We start from the raw sequence: 24,912 nt of genomic DNA on the forward strand, positions 1-24,912 counted from the left end.
AGAACTACAAGTTAAAAAAGAACTAACATAAATAAAATACACTTCAGCTAAATACTTCTAATTTATTTTCCCAAACCACGCGGAGCCGCAGTATAAGGACTAAAGAGCCGCATGCGGCTCCGGAGCCGCAGGTTGCCAACCCATGGTCTAGACTCTAAACTGAAACTAAGGATTTTCAAAAAAATAAAAACTAAACTAGCAAACAAATGGTAAAAACTAATTAAAACTGATATAAAATTGAAAATCTGAAGTCAAAACTAAATAAAAATAAAAACTAATGAAAATTCCAAAACTATTAAAACCCTGGGTCAAAATACAAGATAGTTGCTGAACTATTATATGCAACAATCTGTGTTTATTTACATCATTTATTAACACCAAATACAGTTTGTGTATTGGTCATACGCAGTCAGAGGTTTTCATAGCAGTAATGCTGATTAGTTTTAAGTACCAAATTCTACATTCAAAACTAATTTTATATTGTCTGGGAGATGGAAATGAACATGTGCATTTCAATAAAATCATCTTTTCCTTAAAAAATGTATTTCAGTTCTACCGAGTTGGTTTTGAAATGCACTGTGATGCATTTTTAGGTGAGATTTCTTACGCCAGATTATTTTTTAAATAATTCAGTTCAACAAACGTTTCATCTTTAGCCTTGTTTTCATCTTTAATTTCAAACTGATATAAGAGCAACGTTAACATGCTGCATATTCAACTGCCTGTTTTTCTTTACTGAAGACTAAAGTGAACGATTTTATTTCAGCAGCTCCATCACACAGAGAAACCAGAGATGGATTTTTTCACTTTTGTGATTCTCAGTAACATCTTTGTCTTCCCGCTTTTGACCATAATCGTCATCTGTTGTGTGGTATGTAAATGTTGACTATCACTAATCACTTTTATATCAGTCTGACTGTGAATGATATGAAGAGTCATCTGAACACATTTGGATTGCTGCAGAGATGAGAAAATTATTATTTTGACTATTTCGATGATTTTTATCATTATTTTGATTTTAGATATGACATTCCTGTTGCTCTATAACTTACAATAAATGAAGAAGTGAACAAACACAGTATGTAGCTGTGCAGCAGGCAGGTTAAGACCCAAAATGCAGGACTAGTAAACTCAGAAACAGCTTAATAACTGGTTTAGTGAGAATCAAGCTGAAGAACAACGAAAGTAGGCTAAGAACTCACTTTCACTCACTGGATGCACAGCTCGAAGGAATGAGGGGGAATGAGACAAAGAGAGACTGAGACAGCAAACTAACACTGAGACAAAGCTGATAAGGACAAAAGGAAAACAAACGTGCAGACACGACTGACTGAGGAACCACGAAGGGGAAAAAAGAGAGACCAAATACAGATGAGACTAAAGGACAGACACGGAAACACAAAGGAGGTTTGAATAATAAAGGGTCTTAAGCAACAAACTGAAACCAGGAAGAGACTAAAATAAGATACTAGACCTGGAAAAATAGAGTAAAAAGACTTGAAGCTAAAAAGAGTGAGTCAACCTGGGAATCATGAGATCAACAGAAAGTCAAATGTACTTCATCACTAAAACCTCTGATTTAAACATCACTGTGTATTTGTTCAAAACTTCTTTGAGATAATATGACATGCTTCTCTTGCATTTTCTGACTTTCATAAATATTTCTGCAGGTACGAAGAGATCAGGCCCAGATCATTTATTACACAAACCTCCTCATCTCCAATGTAATCCAGTTCTGTGTAAGGATTGGTTGGATTCTACCAGCAGAAAGATGTTATCATAGCATAACAGCCACTGCTTTTTACTTCATCAGTGTGATGGCCAATGTTTACTTCCAAATGTGCCTTGCTGCTGAAAGGTAACAGTGTTTATTACTGTGTTTTTGTGTACTTGCATATATCTGGATACATGTTCTGTGATATTTAGAGAAATCATCTGTTTTCTGTTGCAGATATTCCCTCATCGGCTGCCCACTGCTGGCCTGCATCAGACAAATAAAGCGTTCTCTGCTGGTCTCTGCTCTGGTCTGGGCCTTTTGCATTATCACTGTAGTTCCTGCCACAGTCTTTGAGCGGTTTATAATCCCCCCTATTTTTGCCCTGCTCCCTGCTCCTCTGTTCATCGTCTGCTTAGCTGGAACCATCAAAGCTCTGCGTGCTGCCACCTCAGTGCCCACAGAGGAAAAACGGAGAACTGTAGGAATCCTTGTTCTGTTGCTGTTTAACTACTGTCTGATGGTGGTTCAAATATGGATTGTTTGGTGGTTATTACCTTGGGTCTGTGGGCCACCTCCCTTTCACTGGTGTTTCATAGACACTGTGGTGTTTAGTTTGTTTCTGCTACATCCTTTTCTGGACTTGATTCTGCCTGTTTTCATGCAGAGAGGTTGCATTGACAAGCTGCTGGCATGTCTGTGCTGCTGCAGGATGGACAGCACTGCAGCAGCTGTCAGCACCACATCAGTGTGACTGATGGTAGCACAGAGAGGTGGCCTGATGTAGTCAGAGTTCATTGGAAAGAGGAAAATAGAGAAAATGGTTTGTGAGATTGCTGATGAATCAAAAAGAGAAAATAAACTTATAAATATTGTTATAAGTGTCAGCTGACAGTAGATTCAGTTTCTGGTTTTTAAAAAAATGTTTATAATATTTGCTCAATTTTACCTTGCTGTTATATTTAGATAATATTTTCAGTGATGCCCTTTTCTTCTCGACATGTTTGTTTGCCTTCACAATATTTTCTTTTCTGCTAATCTGCTGAGGAAAGGTGAATAGAGTTTTAAGTGTTATGCATAAATAGTCATATTGTACTGTGCAAAAGTCTACCAGTATGTGAATTATTGTTCATTTAGCTTTGTTTTGTACACACGGAAAGATAATTATTTTATTGCTTTTTTTGGATTGTATGATGGAGTTTGTATTGACTTATTTTTCATTTTTATAAAAATATTACATTCATAAAAGGTAAAAAATGATTTCCTGTTCCAGTTTGTATCATTGATATCATGTAGAGTGAATTCTCATGTCATCTGTTAATGCTATTGTGTCTGATTTATAGAATGTGTCTTTTTGCACATATACAATCTTGGTGCATAGACACCAAGTTACGGTGTTAAAAAAATTTAGTTTTCAGTTCAAAGTGTTTATATTTTTGCTTTAATGATTATATTTCTTTCTTTAAAGCCTCCTGTGTTTCTTCCAGGTGATTCCATCATATGGTTTATGATGTCGCCAAAGTGTTTGCTCATATGATTGTTGGGGTTTTCTCGTTTTGTACTATTGTAGGGTCTAAAGTCCAATATGAAGCACCTTGAGGCGACTGTTGTTGTGATTTGGTGCTGTATAAATAAAATTGAATTGAATTGATGGCTGCTAGAGCGTAGCAGTTCTGTTCTGGGTCATGAGCTAAAACAAAGTGAGCAGCTGCTCGGTGGAGTAGAAACGTCCCCGAGCTTCTCACAGGCAGTTTGCTCATCAACAAAGACTGTAGAGCAGATTCATACATACACAAAAACTTCTCACAGTATGGCTCCTGACCACAACCACATTCACTTTTCTTCACAACAAAACAGAATACTTGCAAAAAGGAATCATATATAATGCGAATTCATTTTTTCTAAGTACTTTTTTTAATCATTGTTTTTAAACTTTATTAATTTACATTTCAGCATTTATTTCAACATTTTAACATTTCAACATATTTTAATAAATGGCAGTTTGAACTTGGTTACAAGCAAATAAGTAGATTAATTGAAATGAATGAACCAGTAAAAGAAAAACAGGAAATCCCCCAAAATCCACATGTACTGAATAAATCAATAGGCTAACACAGAATAAGCTGTCTTTGTTTATAAACAATCTCTATTCATATTTATCATGTTGAAAACAATAATGTTGATATTTGTATTTAAAATATGCAGCATTTATTAATGATGTAAATCTCCCGCACCTGTCATAGACGAGCCCATAGAGGCCTAGATTGGAGGCTCTGAGGTCAAAGACTGTCTTCTCGTGCCAGTCACATCCTCCAGGTAGCATCACCTGCACTTATCTCCTCTGAACAACAGTTTCAGCCACTAGATAAAGCAGACTCAAACAAAGTAATATTAGACACTGAAACCATCTTATATCATCTTTGGCTCCTACAGTGTTGCTGTTGCTCATCAGAATGTGGAGCAGACTGTGGTGTCATGGTTAAGATATCTGTGAACAATGGCAGTGGTACACTCTAATGTCCTGTCATGGTCCCTGTAGATATTTAAAAGTAGATGGTTATCTGTCGTCAGTCAGCATCGGTAGTTTGTGCTTCTATGAACCAGTGAGATTAAAGCTTTGTAAAACAGTGAGATGCTGGCAGCATCAGACAAAACTGCAAAATGTGATGACCCAGAAAATGTGTGTGTGCGTGTGTGTGTGTGTGTGTGCGTCAATTGAAACTGTTTTGTTTTACTATCATCAGCTCTTGACAGAAACCGCAAAGACAAAACAAAGTTGAAGCTGAACATAAAAGCAAACCTGAGATGAGCTGCTGTGACTTCTCACTGATGATCTATGATTCATTGTCCACAAACTGGTTTTCAGTTTGTCAGATTGATTTTACATGAAGAAGAAGAAGATAAAGAGCACTTTGCCTTCACTCTCCTTCATTCATGCCTTTTAGTTTTGTATACTACTACTGCATGTCGTTAACTTTTGTCTTCTTTCTGCTGTTGCTTGTGGTTAATTTTAAAAATTTCCCTCCTAATTTTCCCCTGACACTTAAAACTAGCTGCGGAAGATGGCTGTCCTTTGCAATAAGCTGTAATCATGAAAATACTTACTTACATAGTGCTCCTCATCTGCACGAAGTTTTTCTCTGCCGTGCAAATTAATAAATCTATTAGCATCTCCTGAAGTGTTGCAAAATTTACAATGTGTCTTCAGAAGTCCCCAAAACTATAACAAAATAGACATTTTCATATCAGTATATTGTTGCTGGTCCAGACCTCTACATTCAACACTGCTGACTAACACATCGTGCACGATTAGCTGAGATACTGGGGGAGTGCTTCTTGTCCTAATTTGGAGAGTTTCTCTTCATATCTGCCTTTCCTCATAGCAGCCATACCTCAAGACTTTCTACATTTGAAGCAATGCATTACCAGGGATTGTAACATGTAGTCATTTTACTGAATTATAGAGTAATGAAGACTGAGGCATGGTGTTGTTTTCTGTGAAAGTAAAAGTGCAATGACAGGAAACAGCAGATCTGTTGGCAAATTACATAAATATTTGACAGTGTCAGGCCCCCTGCCAACACAGCTGAGGGGGTAAAAGGACTCAACACCCAAACGTATGTTTTAAAAATGTTTTTCAAATGATTTGAGTGCTCAAACAGAGCTTTCCCATATCTGCTAATGATAAATAATTATCATTCTGAATCAAAGATAAATCAAAAATATAAGTTTGAGCAATACTTTAACAAATAACTACAGTCTGCGTAGACATGATCCATCATCAACCTTTTTATTCACATCTGGGTTTGAGAAGATAAGAACTGTGTCACCAACGACTCATTATACGTTTGAATAGCGTTAAGGGTTGTAATGGCTAAACACAGAATTATTATTCATATGTAATTAAACTGCAAAGATTTTACTATATATATTCCTTACATACCGCACCACAGTATGTTTCACACACTGCACTCAGTGCGAGAGTGCAAGAACCTACAGAGTGATCAGTACACCTGAGAAGATCATCGGCTGACCCCACCCTGCAGAATCTCAACTGTTTGATCTGCTGCCCCCTGGAGGCGCTGTAGCTCCATCCAAACCAGGACCAACAGACTCTTTCCATAAGTCATTACTCTATGTACACACGGACCCTGCCCAAACTCACACATCAATACCTCTCATATGCATACAGCACGCACATACAGACACACACATAGACATACACACCTCTACCACACCAGACAATTTTCCCCCTGGATCTAGATCTGAAACAGGAAGAAGCCCCAAATGTTATAAAATTTTCATGCAATAGCAGTCACATAACCTCTTTGACAGTGGTTAAAAACAACAACAGCAAAAAAAACAACAGATACAAAAAAGAGTTTTGTGTGTTGTGACAAAAACATTCCTAAAAAGCCTCCCAGCAGAACAGCATTATGTAATCAAGCCTTCATATTCTGGCCACTCTGTAATGTGGTAGACCTGCAAGGGCACGTTTATGACTTTAGGAATCATGCATGTATGATCTATAATTAGTCAGCCCACATAGCAAAATTGGTATGGCCCAGATCTGTCCCACACAATGTGCTTACACATGGCCCACATACTGCAAAAATGATGGCCCTTTGTTGGCCCAGATCTGGTTTGCCAGAGGTGGCCCACACATGGGCCAACACAAGGCCAGTTGCAGACACACTGCTGGCCCTGTGCTGGCCCAGAACAGTTTCAGCTCTGGCCCCAGATGTCAGCCTAATGTGTACCTTCATCAAGCCATGTAATAACAACATGTAAGTTAAGTTTTGTTTTTTGTTTTTTTCTGTTGTTATTTCAATTATATGTGCCAGAACATAATAGTGCAAAAGTAACATGACAAAACTCTGTTCAGACAGTGAATGGACTGATTCTTATATAACGCTTTTCTACTCTACCAGATTACTCAAAGTGCTCTATACAACATGCCACATTTACCCACTCACACACACACACTTTCTCCAACGTGAGTGCTTCCTAACTACATTCACACTCTTGACACGCAGAGCCAGGGATCGAACCACTAAGCTTCCGATCAGTAGGTGACCTGCTCTACCTCCTGAGCTACAGCCACCCAGTGATAAACATGAGTAAACCCTCACTAGGTTTTGGATAAAGTGTACACTCACAAACCTGTCAAACCTGCATTTGAAACGTTGGCTACCATAGCAGTATAGGATTGCAACATGGCACTTGGTCTTCTAACTAAAATAAGAAAATAGGAACATAAATAGTGGTATCATTGCCAGACCTGGCCCACATCTGGTTGACATACATCCTGCCATGACACCAGTCAGTCAGAAGTGCCAGCTTGATGCCGGATCCGGACCAGACCTGTCTGCTATGTGGGTAGGTTGTGAAAAACAGGAATGGAAAATAACTTGCAAACCTTGTATAGCTGATAGCTTAGGATTATATGAGCTTCTGTTTGGTTCAGATCTATTTTCTCTCATTGTTTTTTATTTCTCCCAAATCAAAATTGGCACATCATCACATTCAGATTATAATTTGATTTGCAAAAGCTGCTGGAATGGAGGGATTAGCTTCTCTACATTAAGCTCTATGTCAGGAGTGAATGAAACAATGATTTACTGATCCACATCACCAGGCTCTACAGCAACGACATTAATCCTGCACAGCATGTACTACTGTCAGATACAAAAACTGGACTGAAAGACAGCACAGAGGTGCTCATCATGGCAGCACAGGAACAAGCTCTAATCACATGATCGATGGAGGCCGGGGTCTTTTGTTGACCAAAGTGCTGTGCAAAGGGTAAATTGAAAAAACAAAACAAAAAAACAAACAAAAAAAAGCAAAACAATAAAAAACAAGGTAATAGATAAGAAATAAACATTTATTTGATGCTAAACACACACTTATGGCCAGAAAATGTTTCAGAACAGAAGGGGAACTAAGGTGGAACCCTGAGGTACCCATAACAAAGTGTTGTTGTTGAAGAAGAATAGTTTGCAGTGCTGGCAGAGAAGGATCAGATTTACAAGTATGAGGTGAACCAGTGAAGTGCAGGGGGGCAGGGGGATATTTTCACCAGTGGTATCAAATGCAGCACTGAGGTTGAGGAGGATGAGGATGTTTATATATGGAAGAAGTTGAAGGAGAATTACTTTTTCCAACACTTCTGAGAGGAATGAAAGTTTAGAGATAGGTCAGCAGTTTTTAGATAAGGTGGAGTCCAGGTTGTTCTTCAGCAGGACAACTCTGTTTTCCTTGTCCACACCTGTGCACACTGGAACCTGATGCCATTGCACCAGGCTACAGCTTAAGTCCAGCCACAGGCTCCAGCGCCTTCCAGGTTTAGCCTGGTAAATTTGATTTCTTTCAGCTCTCTGACTTGGATTTTCTCTGTGGAAATGAGACATGGCTGACAGCTGCTGAGTCCAGCACACTGTCAGAACTCTTACTGGCTGGTTGTTATTATAACTCCCTATGTACATCAACCAGAGGAGGGGGAAAGACAATTGTCTATAAAAAGGACTTGAAATGGAAGCACTGTTTTTATTAACTTTATTCCAAAGTTTTGAATTAAATATAGTTTAGGAGGATTGCTCTAACCTGGTGCTGTATGCTGTCGTCTGCCAACCCTCCAAATATTATTGGAGGGTTTTTCTGCATATAAAAACGGTCAAGTGTGTCTGAATCCTAAGTATCCTAAGAATCTTAGTTAAGCTGGTGGCTTCCCATGATTCACTGAGGGCAGGTGTTGAATTTATCTAAGTACAAACCCTGCTGGAACAAGTAGACAACTAACTGCAGCAGCAAAACAAGACACAAGACAGAGCTCTTTGTGTGATCACGCGCGAGGGAGATCGACCTAGGCCAAGCGCTGCTCCTTCCACTTGAACCCCATCAAACTCTCGGCCGGACACCCTGTAGCGCTCCTTTTATTGTGATTACATGAATATGCATGGTTCCATTAACACGTGACATCTTAAAGAGGCATGTGTGTGTAAGCAGAGTACACGCCTATCTGTGCGTGGGTGCAGGTGTGTGTGTGGGTCAAAATATGACCCTATGAAAACTGCTCAGCCACGCTTAACGATGTTTTACTATGTTTATCTGCAAATGAATGCAACTCCCCAGATGACTGGCACCAGGTGCCTCACGGGAGAATAGTGGGAGTCTCCCTGCAGCAGCCCAACTAAGACAAACTGCTGTTGTAACTAAACAGATATAGAGTGTGTGTTCCGCCATACCATATACCACCAAACAAGATGCGACCTTTCCATGAACTTAACATGTATGTGAGGTATGCCAGAACACCAGAAGGGAGTGAACGTCCTCCCCTCTCATGGTGCACGGAGTGCACACAGAATCTTAGCGGACCTAAATAATGATGAGACATTTTACTAACATACAAACAATTATATATCTCTAAGCATAAATGATTATATGTTTCTAAGTACAAATGACAATCTTAAATCATCACTCTGACAGCAGGAATACTATATTGTTCTTTCTTTGTTAATGTTCATCCTTTAATATTTATTTATTTATAAATCGTATTTCTGTTTATACTTCAATGCAAACAACACCCCTACCTCTTTAAACTGTATTTATTATAACATTATTTAGTATAGTTCCAACAGCACCCCCCACCCCACTCAATGTGCAATATCACTGATCACACTGCACCTCTCAATGCACCTGCTAGTTAGATGGCATGTATGTGTATGTATATAGATGTAAGTGTGTATGTGGAAATATGTGTGTGTATGCATGTACGGATGCAAATATGTATATATACATATATGTATGTATGTGCGTGTATGTTTGCAGGTGTATGTATAACTTGTACATATCTTTCTTGTGTAAATGTAAATTTGTCATTGTGTAAATACTTACGCTATTGTGTACTTCACACACATGGAGAGATGCCAAACTGCCTTTCACTGTTCTTGTAACAGTGACAATAAAAAGCTATTCTATTCTATTCTATTCTATTTAATCATTTTTTGCTAATTTTGTTTAGTTTTTTGATGGTTGGGGAGCCGACACGATCTTTATGGGATTTGGGTTTTGGGGGGATGACAAAAGGACAGAAAGTACAGCGAGGCATATTAGACTGCAACTCAGCTTCCTGGTCTCAACTATGGATAGAGACATTTTGGGGGGTTTAATAAATTCTGCCAGATTTCTAGAAATGACAGTAGCTCTATCCAGAGTGGAATGGATACCGTCTCACCGAACAAGACCAGTTTTCCCCTGAAAGTTTCTCAATTACCAATGCAATTTTACTCCTATGGTGCTGAATCACAACAGTTCCCTCAAGGTGTTTTATATTGTAATCTGAAGAGCCTGCAATATTATCTATAAATAATGTTTATGCTTCTACTAAATTTAATTCCTCTTCTCTCCAGCACATACCTCCACCTCTCCAGGCTCTCTTCCACCTGCTCTTTACTCTCACTACACTAACAACGCCATCTAAAAACAATGTAATTCACTACACTCCTCCCTGACCTTCTCTGTCAGCCTGTCCATCATCACTGTAAACAAGGAAGGGCTCAAAGCTGATCTATGATGTAATCCCATCCTCACTTTGAACCCATCTACCGCACACATAACCAAAATCTTCCTGTTTTCCAGCCTGACGTACTTCTCTGCCACTCCTGGCTTCCTCATACAGAACCACATTTCCTCTCTCAGCAGAAAAGCCTATCACATGCTTTCTTTGGATACTACCAGCAAGAGTCTTTTGAGGCTGTGTAGCATGTAAAATTCCCTCCAGGCCATACATGAACAAGTCCTTGTATCCCAAAGATATGATATTATCCTAGGAGCATCAAGACATTTATCTATATCATTCCCTGTATCCCTATATTTCACACAAAAAGAGCATATAATGCCCACTTTGTAAGTTTTTCAGGTTTTTTCCCTTTACATTATCCATTTGCTTTAAAAAAAATAGTTTGTCATCCCTTACTGAATTTGCATTTTTTTCATGTGAAAGCAGTTCTGTGCTATTAGTCAACACAGAAGTTACGTGTGACAATATTTAAGTGGTACTCTTGCAATATGTGTAATGTAATATCCATAATGTGTGTATGGTACTGTATTGCAACATAGTGTTGACGTGTTGAGTGATTTGATCTCTGACAATATTCCAAGAAAAGTTTGTCATTTCCAGCTGTTTATCAGCTGTTTAATAAGATCAGCAAAGGTTAAAGTGAAATTTCCAGAGTGCAATTTGCCAGGAGGGTATTTACCCCCCTCTAGTCTACTTGTCCCTGAGACATAAAAATGTTATCCCCCCTTCTGACATTATTAACACTGCAAGTCACTGCAAAGGACACAATGCAGGAAAGTAGAAAAAGGTCATTATCAAAGCTGACTATTTTTAAGCTTCATATGTGAGAAGCTACAATAGTGGAACATCTATTTAGCCCAATAATTTTAAATTGACGGCATTTTGCGTTGCCTAATTTGAGTTTATTTTATAGTAAAAATTGAAGTAATTGAACACTTGGCCAAATAGTGCTAAATAGATCACATTAGATTAGACCAGTGGTTCCCAAACTTTTTTTGCTAGGCCCCCCTTTGTTTTACAAGAAAAATGTTCGCCCCATGGGCGGGGGCACACACCAATATTTTGCTACATTACGGTTTATTTGACACCTCAAACATTTAGTAAACAATTAAGCAAATACAAGTAATCTGCAATAAATTACAGGTAGTAAGAAAATAAACTAGCCTACTAACTCTTTTATGCTACGTCCGCACCTACACGGGTATTTTTGAAAACGCAACTGTTTCGTCCACACGTCAACGGCATTTCGAATCACCCAAAACGGAGATTTTTTAAAACTCCTTTTTTGCGTTTTCGTGTGGACAAGGAATACAGAGTTCGTCACGCAACGTCAAAGGTATGTGCCTTTTTTCACGTCACGCTGTGCGCCACGTTATTGTTTACATGAGATGAATTGCAGAATGGCAGATAGAGACAAAATACTGTTAATCTGACTATCTTCAGGTTTTACACGCTTACATACACACACGCAGTTACTGTCCCTGCATTTAGAAAGGCAGAGGCGTCACGGTGTGATTATTTTACGTGTAGTTGTTTTTTCCCTGTGTAATAATGTTCAACATTGCTGTCAATACATTATTCAAAAAATGGCTCTCTGTGCAAAATGGGTTCAAAAACATAAACAACTGTAAGTAAGTAAGTAAGTAAACTTTATTTATTAAGCGCTTTTCACAGATAGACAATCACAAAGCGCTGTACATAAATATTAAAATAAACAATAAAATCAATAGACAATGTACACAATATAAAAGATCAAATGTAAATAATGTAAAAAATATAAAATATGAAGAGATCAACAAAAGGCTTGTTCAAACAGAAAAGTTTTTAACTGTTTTTTAAAACAATCCACAGAGTCAAGCAAACATAACTGTAGTGGTAAATTGTTCCACAGCCTTGGTGCAATACCATCTTATGTGGGATACTGTTTGTCCATGATTTGAACCGGGGGGACAAATTACGGCAGGATCAGCCTGATATTATTTGTATCCCACTGTAACTTTACTGCATAAAGAGCTAACATGTCCAAAATGTCAGGAGTAGTTAGTTATTACAAGAAGTGTTTGTGAACTAAAAATCAAGAATGTGGGATACTGTTTGTCCGTGATTTGGAGAGCCCAGCGCTGCTCCCGACGAAGGGAAAAGCAATTACGCAGGGGAGACCTACCTTGGCACTTGTGCAGGTGAAGCCAAAGGGAAGATATGCTTCACCATATTTTCTAGTCTTTGGCTTGGAATGAAGTTGGTTTGGAAACATATTCAGCGATGCTTCATCTCCTGCTTTGCGTTTCTGTGGGCGCCCGTGCTGGCAGTGTCCAAGGGTTTTTGTTTTTTTTTTCCTTTTCATACCGCGCCCCCCCTGCAATGGCTCTGCGCCCCCCCTAGGGGGCGGGCCCCACACTTTGGGAAGCTCTGGATTAGACAAACACGTAAGTACAAATATTGTACATATTGATTTAATTAAAACAACAACAACAACACACACACACACACAAATTCATTCTTCCAGCTGTGGTTAAGTTTAACCTCATAATTTGTTTACAGATATTCTAAACTTTACACTTAGAGCAATAATAAAAGTAACATCAGGCTTCATAATAAATATACTTTTTATAAAATAAATACATTTTACAAAATCTTCCTAGAAGGCAGCAGGTTGTGATCTGGAGTCACCTCTCCCCTCTTAAAAGTGTTTTGCTTTGATGTTTCTCACTTCATTTATTTCATGTTGTGAATGAACATGCAGTTGACATTATACAAAGAAATAAATTTAAACACGAGCTACAGTCTTAGTTTACATTTTTCCAGGAAATAGATGTTAGCTCAGATAGGAAAAACATTTCCATGCTGTGATAAAAATAGTATTCTTAAAAAGCCTCCAGGCAGTTATGTCATCAGCCTTTCATTCTTCAGAAAAAATATATGATAGGACAAAAAATGTGTCTATGCCATATTTTAACAGACATGAAAAATCAAACAAAATTTGCAAAGGCTAACTATAACTTTAGAACTTATGTATCGTGAAGCATGAAAAGCAGTTTAAAAATACATTCAGTGTCACAGAAACCAGGTATGATCTCAATAGTGCTAGGGGCTAAAAATAATAATAACATTTCTATAACCAAAGTTTAAAGTGTATCACTACACAGGAACCAGGAAACTTTGGTCATTGCCCAGAAAAAAGGGATAAAAGTGCCACATATTTAAAATTTTATTCAGTTTTGTTTGTTTGACCTTATGAATTTTAATATGATGTCAAAGGACACAATGTGGTAAACTAATTTGATCTGTGCATCTTTTGTCTTTCTTCCTCCCCTCACCCTCAACTAGTTTTCAGTAGAAGGTTGCCTGTCCCTGAGTCTGGTTCTGCCACAGGTTTTTGTTAAAAGGGAGATTAAAGCTTTAAAGCGGTTCCTCATAGAGGTCATCCAATTTTCTTTGTTTTGAACTGAATATTACTGAATATTACTTGCTAACGTTAGCATTACTGTTAATATTAAAAGATGACATCAAACTATTCCTATGTCGAAAGTGAAACACCGGGGGGACCGAGCTTTCGCTGTTGTGGCCCCCAAACTATGGAACAAACTGCCCCTCCATATTAGGCTGGCCCCAACACTTGAAATGTTTAAATCACTTTTAAAAACACACTTTTTTTCAAAGGTTTTCTAGGAGTATTATCAGAGTCAGTTTGTAGTAAGTTTTTAGTCAGCCGTTGGTCACTCTTAATCTTTTTACTTTGTTAATCTTATTCATTGTATATCTTATTGTTTATTTTGCAAAAAAGCTTTTTCCAGCTGAGGCAAATAGCAAAGCTGAAGCCAATTTTGTCAAGACGTGACATGGAGAAGGTAATACATGCCTTTATTTCAACACAGCTTGACTATTGCAATGCACTTTATGTTGGAGTCAGCCAAGGGTCTCTTGCTCGTCTTCAGCTTGTTCAAAATGCTGCTGCCCGCCTCTTAACTGGTACCCACAGGAATGAACATGTAACACCTATCCTGTCTTCTCTTCACTGGCTTCCTGTTCATCACGGAATTAATTTCAAAGTCCTAACACTGGTTTATAAATGCCTTAATGGTCTCGCTCCCCCATACCTTTCCGAGTTACTTCACCCTTATATTCCTTCACGGACCCTCAGATCAGCTGACCAGCTGCTGTTGGTTGTCCCAAAATCAAGGCTCAAATGCAGAGGAGAGCGAGCCTTTTCAATTATGGCCCCAAAACTTTGGAATACGCTGCCTTTAAATATTAGACGGGCATCTTCGTTTCCTGTTTTTAAAACGCTTTTGAAAACACACCTTTTTTCGATAGCGTTCAGACTGGCGTGAGTTGATATTTGTATATGTGTTGTGTTTATATTGATAGTTTATGTGTTTTATTATGTTTTATGTAAGTGTCAGTGGTTTTATCTTGTGTTTTACACTTTGTTTTTGTACAGCACTTTGGGCAAACCTTTTGTTTTTAAATGTGCTATATAAATAAATTGGATTTGGATTTTACTCATGTTTTAATATTTAATATATACACTGATTTATTTTTACCTTCTTTTTCAATTATGTATTTATTTTGTTTATTGATTTCGTTGTGTGCTTAATGTATGGTTTTTAACTGCTATCTCTGTTTTATTATTGGAAAGCACTTTGGTCAACTTTGTTGTTTTTTAAAAGTGCTATATAAATAAAGTTGGATTGGATTATAAAGTAACATTCCAGTCCCACATATGGGTGAGTGGGCAGGCTGCAGGGATCTGGTTTTGACTCTAACCTGGACCATTTCCTGAATGTCATCTCCCTTTTTATTATTCTCTCTACTCTCTATTTTAAAAAAGGCCCTAAAACTTAAACAAATAATTTTCACAGCTTATGTGGAAGCAGACAGTGACAGCACAACTTTGAGGAAAGGAAATCATTTAAATTTAGAAATCTTACAATTCTACCAGAGCACAGAGGTCTACGAAATTTCAGGTCCAGATTTACAAGCAGAGGTGATAGAGCCTTTTTAGTGTTGCTAGTATTTACTTCTTTTATTAGATTTTTAAGTGTAAATTTATTGTTATTCAGTCATTGTTTTATATAGTATATATTTGTATAACTTGCAATGGAGGTTGATTAAAAGGTTGCTATACAAATAAACTTAGACTGCCCCATATGGTCACAGGACCATTGCTAGGGAAGATTTTTAGGGAAGATACATGGATTTAAGTTGTTTCTTATGTTTTAGTGTCGGTTAAATGTGCAAAGCCCGGGCCAACATACATCAGAACAGGGGTTATGAACATTGTTCGTGTTGATGTGACAGAGATGATAGCTGATGGCAGTAGAGGAAGGAACTGTTTTAAAATATGACAAAGGCAAAATGATTGGCTCACAGACATTTTGCCAAAATCTTATTGGTTAACTTTAGCCAATCGGTAGTATGGGTACACCTGGACCTGGTGTGGCTAGAAGGGCAGGTGTTGATAACTATCAACCAGTGGCACACTGTCATCACTTTTCATATTTACTGTAGACTCTTTTTAATGCAGAGGACAAAGCAGCAAACACTGGTGTAGAGACCTGAGGAGTGATCTTGAAACAATCAAAGGTAACTATACTTAAAAACTTTGGGCTTTTTATTTGCAAAACTGTAGTTGCATTATTTTATTTGTGTCTATAGAAATAATTCATGAGGTACAAATCATGTGTATTGTGTTATGAGTGTGCTTAAAGCTGTGTGGTAGGCAGGAGAAGGACCCAAATGCAGGGCTCAAAACACGAAGAGGGGAACTGAAGGAGGCAGGTTTATTGCAACATGGGGGATGATGCAACAACGGGCAGGGAGAAAAAGAGGACTAAATACACCGAGGGGTGACGAGGGACGTGAAAAAACACAGGGAACACAGCTGGGAGAAATCAAACATAATCAGAACAGACTGAAGACGTCACCTGGATGAGTGACGAAACATTTCTCCCACTGAAAACGCTACGGACAGATGAACAGACTCAACCTTCTGGGAAAACTGAACACACTAACATAAGATACAAAACTGTCAAAGTAAAACATGAAGCAAGAGACACTCATTAAGATTTTGACTGACTGAACACAGGAAACAGAGGGAGAGACATGACTGAGAACATCTGAAGGTGACAGAACTAAACATATGTGACAGACAAGACAGAATATTCAGGGAGGCACAAAGGAACGGACGAAAAGAACCAGAAACTCAAAACCAGAAATACAAATGAATAAACTACGAAGAACAAAAGACAACACAGTGGTCCCTCGCTATCACGCAGTTCACCTTTCACGGCCTCGCTGTTTGGCAGATTTTTTTTGTGCGATTTTGCATTTTTTTATTTTTAATTTAATTTAATTTTTTTTACACTGCATTGTGTTCTGCGTCCTGATTGGCTGTAGATCATTGTCAATCAATTTCCTCCGTTCCGTGTCTCCTGTACAGTACTGAATGCGTTCAGCTTGTCAAATTTACATTAATCTTCGATCGCTAGCAGTGTGACTCTGCAGTGCTGTACTGTATGTTTATAAGTTTTCTCCCCAACAAACACAACAATGTTGACGAAACGTTTTACACCATCAAAGGCACCCAAAAGGCAGAGGAAGAAGCTAACCATCGCACAAAAAGTTAGACTTCTGGACATGCTAAAGAAAGGTAGAAGTTACCGTATTTCCTGGATTATAAGGCGCATTAAGCGAAACAAAACAGTCAGATAAGTCAAACTTTACTCAACTCATTCTTCTTGCTTCCTCTGCTTCCATACCATTGATTAATTAATGTTGAATTCTCTGGCAGCTGCTCTATTCCCATGTTGTGGACCTGAAAACAGGGTTTGATCTTTAGTTTCAGTCTATAATATTGGACTTATTTTTCTACAAAAGTTTGAACTTTGAGTGTTTAAACATGAAAATGTTCATGCCTGTCTGAGAAAAGTGTATCAAGTGTGTAGTGAGCAGAGATGGGCAGTAACGCGTTACTTGTAACGCGTTACTGTAATCCAATTACTTTTTTCAAGTAACGAGTAATGTAAGGGATTACTATTGCAAAAACGGTAATTAGATTACCGTTACTTTCCCGTAGGAACGCTGCGTTACTGCGTTACTAAAACCGTGAGTTTTTTGCGAGAATGTCTCATGACTGTGACGTAAGCGAGTGCGACGTTCGTGACAACAGCTGTCTGCAGATCAACAATGGATAATATATCGAGTGCGGGACAGAGTGTAGCATGCAGCGTTTAAAGCGTGGAAGTACTGACCTTATTTTGAGTTTGATTCCATAAAAAGTGACAAAAACATTAGTGTCCGTTGTGTGTGGGAAGAAAACTTCTTTTTACAGCGAAAAAAACCCCCCTAAACCTCCAAGCAAGCACCGAATGCGCTACGACTGTAATGGGAAATTCACAGAGAAACTCGCGGATTCTTCCACTGACCGCTGCGGCACACCTGCACCAGGTTAAACCTCCGCCTACCCCAGTCCTGCTTTACAGGTGAAAATAGAGCAACTAGTCTTTGACTTTATTTATTTTCTGCTGTGTTTTACTTGCATCTATTTGAAAGAGTAAACACAAAAAAATATTTTATTTTATGTGCTGGAATGTGCAGAAAATAGGTTTAAATGTTAAACAAATTTCTTCCAGTCAGAGAATGTTGCATATAATTTAATTTTTGCTTGATGCATAAAGTTAAAAGATTAAAACTAATAAAACAAGTTTTAAACAGAGACTTTTTCATTTGATTACATTTTGTATGATGGATTATGCAGAAAAAGTAGAATTGGGCTGAAAGATCTATCGCTTTATCACCTATTCAGGTTGTAAATTGTGTTTTTAAAAAGTAACTAAGTAACTAAGTAATTAATTACTTTTGAAAATAAGTAATCAGTAAAGTAACGGGATTACTTTTTTGGGGAAGTAATCAGTAATTAGTAACTGATTACTTTTTTCAAGTAACTTGACCAACACTGGTAGTGAGAGGTTTTAAAGTCTTAAAACATCTATAATAATTGTAAAAACTAAAGCTGACTGCTTCGCGGATTTCACCTATTGCGGGTTATTTTTAGAACGTAACTCCCGCGATAAAACAGGGACCACTGTAAAGACAATAAAAGACAAAAAAGCAGCCTCACATGTCTGACACAGTATTGTGGACTAAAAATATAAAGGCTTGAAAGGTCTTATTTCACCAGTCCAAAGGCTGAGCATTTGGACTCATTCAGACGACCTTTAGTCCAATACTACATTTAGTCTGTTGCTAGTACAGTTCACTGTGGCTCATGGGGTTTGATAGGTTTGTAGCATAAACCTATTCGCTGGAACGTTTAAGACAATTCAACTACACAGCAAGAAGCACCAAGCAGGCAAAGTTCTTTATGTTTCACGTGCACAGGAGAGAACTGGACAAACGCCGTCCCTTCGCTTGACCCCAAAGTATGTGTGTGTGTGTGGGGGGGGGGTCAGAGTGTGACCCCAGAAAGACTTCCCTAAACCTGCTGGTCTGGAAGTCCAACAGTTCATCTAAACAAAAGGCACTTAGAGTAAAACAGATATACGTGTTTGCTATACCATATATCAGTAAGAGCAGATATAACCTCTCTCCTGACCTTAAGTTGTGTGTGCATGCCAGAGTGCTCTGGGAGGCACACAGAGTCTCCACAGGCTACTAAGGATCAAACCTCTATCACTCTACAGCTAATTATAAAACTCTAAGCATATATGAGTAAATATTTCTAAGCATAAATGACAATCAACAATACAAATCTAACAGGGTTAAAGGCTCAGGAACATGCCATTCAGTCTTCTCAGTATGTAATATTTTACCACATAATTGTTTTTGTTTGAAGTACTTCTTGAGAAAGCAACATATTGAGAAGGACGGTTAAGCTAGAAACAGCAAACTGAAACATCAGTGAGAAAAGCAGGAAATCTAAAAGTTAGCGATAAATTAGAATAAGTTTGCATTATCTTGCAACATGCAGCTGAACAGTGTTATTAACTTTTGATTTCTCTCTTAAAGGTTTCTCTGTAAATAAAATTAATATGAATTCACCGACCCAAAATTCCACTACCAGCAGCTGCAATGATGCTGATTATGACTACAGCGATCCCTACAGCAACTGCACAGACCCTAAAGACTTCTGCTGGTATTTTGAGGACAACATTAGCATCTTGACATGGATAATTGTTTGTGTCAGCCTTCCTTTGACCCCACTGGCCATCTTTTTTCTTTGTAAGCAGGTGTGTATATAATGAATGAGATTGTTTTACTACAATCTGTGTTTTGCAAGACTCACTTTGATTTTGGGACTGAATTTCATAGGAGTGGAATAAACTGACCAATAAATTAAAAGTTGTGATTTCAGTTACCTGAGTCCACAGTAAATAAAAGTTAAAAAATCAATTAATTTAATTAAGAAGGGTGTCTTTACAGCATCATAGCTGTTCAAATGAAGGAAAACATTACATCATAAGCCATTAACTCTTTTATTTTCAAAGGTAAGGAGAACAGTTTACCTGTTATTGTCTGTTTTTGTTAGCACTATGCAGAGTTACAATTTTTACCTCATCCTATTAAATACAGACTGCAAAGTTCAACACTATTTACAGCTCACTGAACATTTACTCAGCTCTGGAATAACTGACACTGTTGCTGCTTTTTTGGGGATGCCCAAAAACTTTACAGCAGTTTGTAAGTCACACTTCAGATTTGGGTCCAATAATGCTTTAATAAACTACCCTACCCTGCAAATAATTTAAAAAAGCATTCTGACAACAGCCCAACTACTACTACTTTTAGAGATCTTGAGTCACTTTTTGTCAGTGCTCACAATGTAAGTTTCACTTTTAATAATCATTTATTTAACCTCTCCGTGAATCGCTACCTTATCGTGGTGGAGGGGTTTGTGTGTCACAGGGATCCCAGGGGCTATGTTGTCTGGGGGCTTTTGCCCCCTGGTAGGGTCTCCCATGGCAAATTGGTCCTGGGTGAGGGACCAGACAAAGAGCGATTCAGAAGACCCTTATGAAAAGAACATCGAGGGAACAGTTTACCCTGCCCGGGATAGGGTTACCGGGGCCCCGCCCTGGAGCCAGGCCCGGGGAGGGTGCCCGAGGGCGAGCGTCTGGTGGCCGGGCCTTAGTCCATGGGGCCCGGCCGGGCACAGCCCGAAGAGGAGACATGGGCCCATCCTCCCGCAGGCCCACCACCCGCAGGAGGCGCCATGGGGTCGGGTGCATTGTGTGTCGGGCGGCGGCCAGGAGCGGAGGCCCTGGCGGACCGATCCCCGGCTGCCAAGACTGGCAATAGGGACATGGAATGTCACCTCTCTGGTGGGGAAGGAGCCTGAGCTAGTGCGTGAGGTTGAGAGGTACCGGCTAGATATAGTCGGGCTCACCTCTACGCATGGCTTGGGCTCTGGAACTAGTCTCCTGGAGAGGGGCTGGACTCTGTCTCAGTCTGGAGTTGCCCCTGGTGAGAGGCGGCGGGCTGGGGTGGGTATTCTAATATCCCCCGGCTTGCTGCCGGTACGTTGGGGTTTTTCCCGGTGGATGAGAGGGTTTGTTCCCTGCGCCTCAGGGTCGGGGAACGGGTCCTGACTGTCATCTGCGCTTATGCGCCGAGTGGCAGTTCAGAGTACCCAGCCTTCTTAGAGTCCCTGGGGGGGTGCTGGAAGGTGCCCCACCTGGAGACTCTGTTGTCCTGCTGGGAGACTTCAATGCTCACGTGGGTAACGACAGCGAGACCTGGAGGGGCGTGATTGGGAGGAACGGCCTCCCTGATCTGAACCCGAGTGGTGTTTTGTTATTGGACTTCTGTGCAAATCACAGTTTGGCCATAACGAACACCTTGTTCGAACATAAGAGTGTCCATAAGTGCACGTGGCACCAGGATGCTCTAGGCCGCAGGTCGATGATCGATTTTGTAATCGTATCACCAGACCTGCGACCATATGTTCTGGACACTCGGGTAAAGAGAGGGGCTGAGCTGTCAACTGATCACCACCTGGTGGTGAGTTGGATCAGGTGGCGAGGGAGGACGCTGGACAGACCCGGTGCACCTAAACGCGTAGTGAGGGTGTGCTGGGAACGTCTAGCAGAGGCCCCAGTCCGCGAGATCTCCAACGCACACCTCCGGCAGAGCTTCAACAACATTCCGAGGGAGACTGGGGACATTGAGTCCGAATGGACCATGTTCAGTGTCTCCATTGCCGAAGCTGCTGCATTGAGCTGCGGCCGCAAGGTGGTTGGTGCCTGCCGTGGTGGTAATCCCCGAACCAAATGGTGGACACCAGAGGTGAAGGGAGCCACCAGGCTGAAGAAGGAGTCCTATCGGGCTTGGTTAGCCTGTGGGACTCCAGAGGCAGCTGACAGGTATCGACAGGCCAAGCGGAATGCGGCTCGGGCAGTGGCTGAAGCAAAAACTCGGGTGTGGGAGGAGTTCGGAGAGGCCATGGAAAAAGACTTTCGGACTGCCTCGAAGAGATTCTGGCAAACCGTCAGGCGTCTCAGGAGGGGAAAGCGGTGCTCTACCTGCACTGTGTATAGTGCTGGCGGTGCGCTGCTGACGTCGACTGAGAAAATTGTCAGACGGTGGAAGGAATACTTCGAGGACCTCCTTAATCCCACTGACACGTCTTCCGAGTAGGAAGCAGAGTCTGGGAATGAGGGGAATGACCCGCCAATTTCTGGGGTTGAGATCACTGAGGCAGTTAAACAACTCCTCGGTGGCAGAGCCCCTGGTGTTGATGAGGTCCGCCCCGAGTTCCTGAAGGCTCTGGACGTTGTAGGGCTGTCCTGGTTGACACGCCTCTACAATGTTGCGTGGAGATCAGGGGCAGTACCCCTGGACTGGCAGACCGGGGTGGTGGTCCCCATCTTTAAGAGGGGAGACCGGAGGGTGTGTTCCAACTACAGGGGGATCACACTACTCAGCCTCCCTGGGAAAGTCTATGCCAGGGTGCTGGAAAGGAGAGTTCGTCCGTTAGTCGAACCTCGGATACAGGAGGAACAATGCGGTTTTCGTCCTGGTCGCGGAACACTGGACCAGCTCTTTATTCTCTCAAGGATACTTGAGGGTGCATGGGAGTTTGCCCAACCAGTCTACATGTGTTTTGTGGACTTGGAGAAGGCATTCGACCGTGTCCCTCGGGGTGTCCTGTGGGAGGTGTTGCGGGAGTATGGGGTGTCTGGCCCATTGCTACGGGCCATTCGATCCCTATACAACCGTTGTAAGAGTTTGGTTCGCATTGCCGGCAATAAGTCGGACTCGTTCCCGGTGGGTGATGGGCTCCGCCAGGGCTGCCCTTTATCACCGATTCTGTTCATAATTTTTATGGACAGGATTTCTAGGCGCAGCCAAGTGGCGGAGGGCTTTCACTTCGGTGGCCTCAGAATCTCATCTCTGCTTTTTGCGGATGATGTGGTTCTGTTGGCTTCATCGGGTGAAGGCCTCCAGCTCGCACTGGAACGGTTCGCAGCCGAGTGTGAAGCAGCGGGAATGAGGATCAGCACCTCCAAATCTGAGGCCATGGTTCTCAGCCGGAAAAGGGTGGAGTGCCCACTCCGGGTCGGGGATGAGTTCCTGCCCCAAGTGGAGGAGTTTAAGTATCTCGGGGTCTTGTTCGCGAGTGATGGGAGAAAGGAGCCGGAGATCGACAGACGGATTGGTGCTGCGGCTGCAGTGATGCGGACGCTGCACCGGTCCGTCGTGGTGAAGAGGGAGCTGAGTGTAAAAGCGAAGCTCTCAATCTACGTCCCGACCCTCACCTATGGCCACGAGCTGTGGGTAGTGACCGAAAGAACGAGATCACGGATACAAGCGGCAGAAATGAGCTTCCTCCGAAGGGTGGCTGGCCTCTCCCTTAGAGATAGGGTGAGAAGTTCGGCCATCCGGGAGGGGCTCAGAGTAGAGCCGCTGCTCCTCCACATCGAAAGGAGCCAGTTGAGGTGGTTTGGGCATCTGACAAGGATGCCCCCTGGGCGCCTCCTGGGTGAGGTGTTCCGGGCATGTCCCACCGGGAGGAGGCCCCGGGGCAGACCCAGGACGCGCTGGAGAGATTATATCTCTCGGCTGGCCTGGGAACGCCTTGGTGTTCCCCCGGATGAGCTGGAGGAGGTGGCGGGGGAGAGGGAGGTCTGGGCTTCTCTGCTTAGGCTGCTGCCCCCGCGACCCGACCTCGGATAAAGCGGATGAGGATGGATGGATGGATGGATTTATTTAACTTATTAGTTGCAATTGCTGGTAAAGCACTGCAGACAAATCCATTCAATTCAATATAAAATATAAAATATTGTTGTTTACTATTATGCAACTAATATTCAGTGTTACAAAGCCTGGTAATGAGTCACAACAATAAACAAGTTTGCAGCTGAGTAGAAAGGTGCTATATAACAACCAGTTCTTTTACCATTGAATGCACAGTACATATTTAAACTACTTTTTTTCTTATATTTGAGCATTATAGTAGTCTATAATGTGAAAACATCAACCCAATATCACCTCATAATTATTAGATTAATACTACATCCCAAGCTCAAAGTCTGGCAAAGAAAGGAGAAAAGGGGACTTTAATTAAAAAATAGCAACCAACTTATGTAAATCAGAACTTTAGTGTGTGGCATGTAATGTGAAATGTGTTTATGTGGAAACCATAATGCATAAATTGTGTTTTTCTTTGTTTTCCTTTAGGTGCGAAAGGATCACATCGGTCAAATCTATCTCATCAACCTTCACATTTCTGACCTTGTTCAGCTCTTCTGTATGGTCGTTCACATGTCAGGTGTTGAGGACTTCCTCACATGGAGAATATTTGTTCGCTGTGTCTACCCTTCTGGTCTGATGGCAAGTGTTGGCTTCATGGTGTGTGTTTCCATGGAAAGGTAAACATCTGTGCTGTGTGTTTGTAGCTACACCAGTGTCTGAGCATTTACTGCTTTTTATTAGTATATCTTTTCAATACTGCTCTGTTTCAACTCCTTTGTGTGTCTTTCTTGTATAACAGGTATTTGGTTGTTGCCCATCCAGTGTGGTACCAACAGAGACGAACAATCAAGGTCACTGTGGTGGTCTGTGTCTCAGTCTGGATCCTTTCTGTTTTTGTTGGCCTCTTAAATAACGACTATTTGGGTGCCTTCCTCATCATTCCCCTTCCTCTTCTCTTTTTCTTCCTTATTAGAACTATTAAAGCCGTGTCTGCAACCAGTGTCCCCTCTGATGAAAAACAAAAAATTGTGGCAGTTTTGGTGGTGGTGGTGCTTATTTACATATTGGTGTTTGTGCCCAGAACCATTTTTGAAATACTGCTCCTGACAGATACAAATTGGCAGACATTGTACTTTGTGTATGACACTACCTGCAGTTTAGTTCAGCTGAATCCCCTTATAGACTTGATTATGTACTTTTTCATTAACAAATGGGTGTTAAACAAGCTTTTTAGTTGTCTGTGTTGTTGCAAATTGGACAGCAATGATCTCAGAACTTCAGTGACAACAACATGAAATCAGAAGGAAATTGTGCAATTTCTGAATCACCTTAATGTGGATAAGTGACGTATGATTTTGTTGGCGTGTTGGTTTAATGGGAAATGGCTGTTCAGGCAATGTTTCTGTTGTTTATTAGGGTTAAA

The 24,912-nt window shown here is 40.7% G+C and overlaps 1 protein-coding gene across 1 annotated transcript; it reads left to right on the forward strand.

Moving 5' to 3' along the window:
• Positions 1 to 15,801: 15,801 nt before the first annotated feature.
• LOC109204760 (proteinase-activated receptor 2-like) lies at positions 15,802 to 24,912 on the forward strand. The gene is made up of 4 exons (XM_019366441.1): positions 15,802 to 15,881; positions 19,305 to 19,525; positions 23,976 to 24,166; positions 24,289 to 24,912. The coding sequence occupies exons 2-4, from the start codon at positions 19,328 to 19,330 to the stop codon at positions 24,782 to 24,784; spliced, it is 885 nt and encodes a 294-aa protein (XP_019221986.1). The 5' UTR covers positions 15,802 to 15,881; positions 19,305 to 19,327; the 3' UTR covers positions 24,785 to 24,912.

This window comes from Oreochromis niloticus, linkage group LG13 (genome assembly GCF_001858045.2).
Source record: "Oreochromis niloticus isolate F11D_XX linkage group LG13, O_niloticus_UMD_NMBU, whole genome shotgun sequence".
In the NCBI taxonomy this organism is placed as follows: domain Eukaryota; kingdom Metazoa; phylum Chordata; class Actinopteri; order Cichliformes; family Cichlidae; genus Oreochromis; species Oreochromis niloticus.